Here is a 4,261-nt window from a genome sequence, read left to right on the forward strand (position 1 = left end):
ACTCAGATTACTGAGATGTATAAATGATTATATCGCGTGTACTGGCCTTCGAGTTGGAAATGAAGAATAATTTCAAATCTATTTATTTTTTCTAAGTTAAGACCTAGCTATTGTATAGTTCCAAACTTCCTTTGGACGACCACATCTAGTCGATGGCTTGTCTCTCGAGTTGTTGAAGTATCACTTTGGTTTGGACCTTCCGTTCCTCAGGTCCAGCCCATCCTGTCCCAGTTGGGGTGAGGGGTACTCAGGGCCCAGTATAACGAAAATGTTAATCAAAGAATAGTTAAGAAAAATACAATCGCTCGGGTTAATCAAAGATTTATTTGAATAGACTAGATTCAACAAAGAAGCATAGTAATAGCAATAACTTGGATACTAGGTATGGTGCTTCTACCATACCACGAGATTGGGATTGTAATCTTGGAGGATATATGCTTGTAAATAAACATTCAATGGTTAGGATCGACTTGTTTAATTTGGATCCACTAGTGCTAACAGTTAAGCTAGTTAATACTCCCTCGATCCCAGAAAGGATGCAATTTCTACGGTTTGATCTAAGCGAAACTTTAACTTTTGACTAAGTTTATAGAAAATAGTATTCACATTTTTTACTTTAAATAAGTATAGTATGAAAATATATTCCATGATAAATATAATGATACATATTTAATCTATTAAATATTACTGTCTTTTTATATAAATTTAGTCAAACTTAAGAGGGTTTGATTGAACATTATTCTAGAGTTGCACCATTTCTAGTAGGGCGGATGTGTAGTAGTTACTAATTATTAGCTGGGGTTATCTAGATCCATGTACTATAATAATATGTTGCTAATTGGTGATTGAAAACTATTATATTAGCATCTCTCAGCAGACCTCCACTAGACCCTCGTTTAGTTCCCCTAAACTCCCAACTTTGGCACTATGCAAAAAGAAGATTCTCAATCACATCAAACTTGCGGTACATGTATGGAGTACTAAATGTAGATGAAATCAAAAACTAATTGCACAGTTTGGTTGAACTTTGCGAGACGAATCTTTTGAGCCTAATTAGTCAATGTTTGGACAATAATTCATAAATACAAACGAAATTGCTACAGTGTTTGCCGTCACATTAAACACTGTGCAAATGCCGATTCCGGCCGAAACTAAACGCGGCCTAGCTAATGAACTAGCAGGACCTTAGCTAATACTCCTAGTTAATACTAGGTCTATTAACAGACCTATGGATCCACTGGGTACACTAGCCAAATTTAATTTAGGTGGTAACTATTATTACTAATGGTTCCAAAGTCTAAACAGTGACCTTATTGAGTAGAGCGTCATCACTGGATCATGACCTTGGTTGCTATTTTTTTTTCATCATGCATAGAACGGGACAACTACTACACAAACAAAAGATGAAACAAAGAACGAATTTACATTGAAAGTTTTCGTGCATATATAGAGAGCAGGCTTTTCAAAACAAGCAAAAATGTTACTAATAAAATAATTTAAAGAACAAATGAAGTGTTATGTTGGAGTCTTCCATAGGTTCAAGATCAAAATAAAATATGAGCGAGGTATGCAAACACATATCTTTAATGTCACAAGTTCAAGCATTATCAATAAAAGTCCAAAGATATATTCATATCTTGCCTAAAAAGAAATTCTCATGTAATTCATATGTTTTAAATAGCCAATACAAGGAGTTAGTTTGATTTCCCTATGTTGGGCCATCAAATTCAACAGAACTACCTCTAAAAAAATCAACAGGACTATCATAGGGACAGATATATTATTATTCAGATTTGTATGCAACAGGTTTGGAGAGCAAATGAAATGGGGAGAAACTAGGAATTACGTACAAAGAAGCAAAGTTGACAAAATTTACCATAAAAGGAAATGAGGATCCAAATACCTAATATGAATATGGATTGAAATATAATGAATTAGCCGGGAAGTTATTTGTCTTGCCAAACAAAACGTTTCTTAATAGGAGTAAATCACATGTGCAAAAACCAAGTTACACTGATATATCCATTTCAGGATAAAGTGGTATGTGCAGATGATGGGTATGTATATATGGATCCATGAAACCATGACTTGCATGCAGTCATATATCATAAGTTCTTAAATGTAGAAATAGGAACAGCAGCAAAATCAGGACTAGGAGCCAGCTGAAGCCTCCATTTATCTGTACTAAAATTCAACATTTGAAAGGGGAAAACAGAGCATGAAAGGGAAAAATTTGTTGCATCTCTGTTTTTTATATATGCCATCATTAAATAGACTGCAACCATGCATGGAGGATCCATGCAAGAAATGGATCCGATGTGATCCAAATTGAATCTTTAAATCAACAGAGAACCCTAAATCCCTCCCAGTAATACCACCTCACGTTACTATACCTCAATCACACTCTCAGGGGAAAAAGAAGAAGAATGAGATAAAAAATCTAAAGATAATTTATAGTACAAAGGAATCAGAAACCCTAGCTAGTAAGCCTATCTACCTTGCTTGCTTGCTTACTCCGAAACACATGCATGCAGATGCAGGAGCATGAGCTGCCGTCACTCCGAAACTTGAAACCGACCAAGCAAGGTGCTGGCTTGCATGAAGCATCGTGCTGATCTGATCATCACTTGAGGAGGACATCAAACCAGAAGAAGGGCTCTGGCTCGTCCCACAGCAGCGCCGCCGCGTAGTCCTCCTCCTCGCCGCCGTGGTAGTCCCACCTAGCAGCCTCCCCGGGCGCCTCCTCCGGCGTACCCGTCTGCGGCTCCACTAGTGACGTCGAGGAACCTACTGCGGGCGCGACGGCCGGCTCCTGCGGAACCGACACCCGTGTCGGCACCGTGGTGGTCACCGTGGCCGTGTTGGCGTAGTATAGCGGCGGTGCCGGCTCCGGCTGCGGCAAGAGGTGGTGGCACTGGAACTGGTGGTGGTGGAAATCCGGTGCAGGAGCACCGCCGTTGGAGAGCTGGTGCAGCGGTGGGCGCGGCAGGATCGGGCGGAGCGCTGGCGGGGCAGACGACGACGTCGCGGAGGAGTGCGGGTGCGAGCGCAGCGCGGCGAGCGTAGGCGGCGGTGGGGAGGTGAGGTTGAGGTGCGCTCGGGGGCCGTAGAGGAGGAGCGCGGCGCGGTCGTAGGCGCGCGCGGCGTCCTCGGCGGTGGCGAAGGTGCCGAGCCACTTGCGGGAGCGCTTCCGCGGCTCGCGGATCTCCGCCACCCACTTGCCCCAGCTCCGCTGCCGCACGCCGCGGTACCGGAACTTGCCGTTCTCGGGCCCGCCCTTGGGAGCCTTGCCCTTCCGCCCTTCTCCGCCGGGGCCGCTGCCTGCAGCAGCTGCTTCGGCCGTGGCCTCGGGCTGATTGTTGTTGGGTTCCATGGAAGCAGGGGTATTTGAGGAGAGAGAGAGGAGGGATGGGGTAGAGAGAGAGAGGGGGGGGAAGGATGGTGGTGGTGTCTCTGCGGCGTGCTTTGGGGCGAGAGCGCTAGGGATGGAGGCCGAGGTGGATGCGCTTGGTGGAGAGGGGCGGTGGTCAAATATAAAGGGAGCTGAGAGAGTACCGAGTGCAGTACAGCGAGCAGCCTTAGCATCCAGTGAAATGGATGGATGGTTGGTTGTTGCGAGAGAATTGAAAAAAAAAAAAGAGCTTGGCGAGTCGACGCCATGCATGCGGTAAATCGTTGGAGTAATTGCGGAGTCCTGCATGTAAGCTACAGACTACAGAGCACAGATTGATGGAGCAATTGACTTCTCACTTGCTTGCTGCTTGTGTGTGCAGTGCTTTGTTGCTCAGTGCATGCAGGCAGGATTGCAGGGGCAGGATCGATGTGGTTTGTTGTTGTGTCCAGATGACTTGATGTGCCAGCGTCTCTGTTCAATGGCACTTCGCTTGGATCGATCATCCAACATTGAAATCTCTCTACATCGGCTTCCTTCGTGTCTCTCTGTCAACACTTGGTTGAAAGCTTCTTGGAAATGACCAGCGGTCAACTCCATTTCCCAGTAATATCAACGGGTAGGAGTAATAAATTAAAGCCTCCTGCTTGACATGCATGTCAACAGTCAAATTCATGTTCTCACACGATAAGCGGAACCAGCAGGGAATCAATTATCCTTTAATGGAGTATAGATAGCTACTCTACTATAATTGTTGTATTATGACTGAAAAAATATATTTACAAACTTTGACTACTATTTGTTCTAAACTTCTAAACTCTAACCATTTTAAGTCCTGACATCACAATATATCTAAATTTTTGCATAGAA

General features: G+C 43.9%; 1 protein-coding gene across 1 annotated transcript; it reads right to left on the reverse strand.

Moving 5' to 3' along the window:
* Positions 1-2,623: 2,623 nt before the first annotated feature.
* On the reverse strand, positions 2,624-3,373 carry LOC136511542 (ethylene-responsive transcription factor ABI4-like). The gene has a single exon (XM_066505585.1). The coding sequence runs from the start codon at positions 3,371-3,373 to the stop codon at positions 2,624-2,626; it is 750 nt and encodes a 249-aa protein (XP_066361682.1).
* Positions 3,374-4,261: the final 888 nt, after the last annotated feature.

This window comes from Miscanthus floridulus, chromosome 16, assembly GCF_019320115.1.
Source record: "Miscanthus floridulus cultivar M001 chromosome 16, ASM1932011v1, whole genome shotgun sequence".
NCBI lineage: Eukaryota > Viridiplantae > Streptophyta > Magnoliopsida > Poales > Poaceae > Miscanthus > Miscanthus floridulus.

Coding starts and splice junctions, on each gene's coding strand:
- LOC136511542 (XM_066505585.1), bottom strand. CDS start 3,373: ATGGAACCCAACAACAATCAGCCCGAGGCCACGGCCGAAGCAGCTGCT.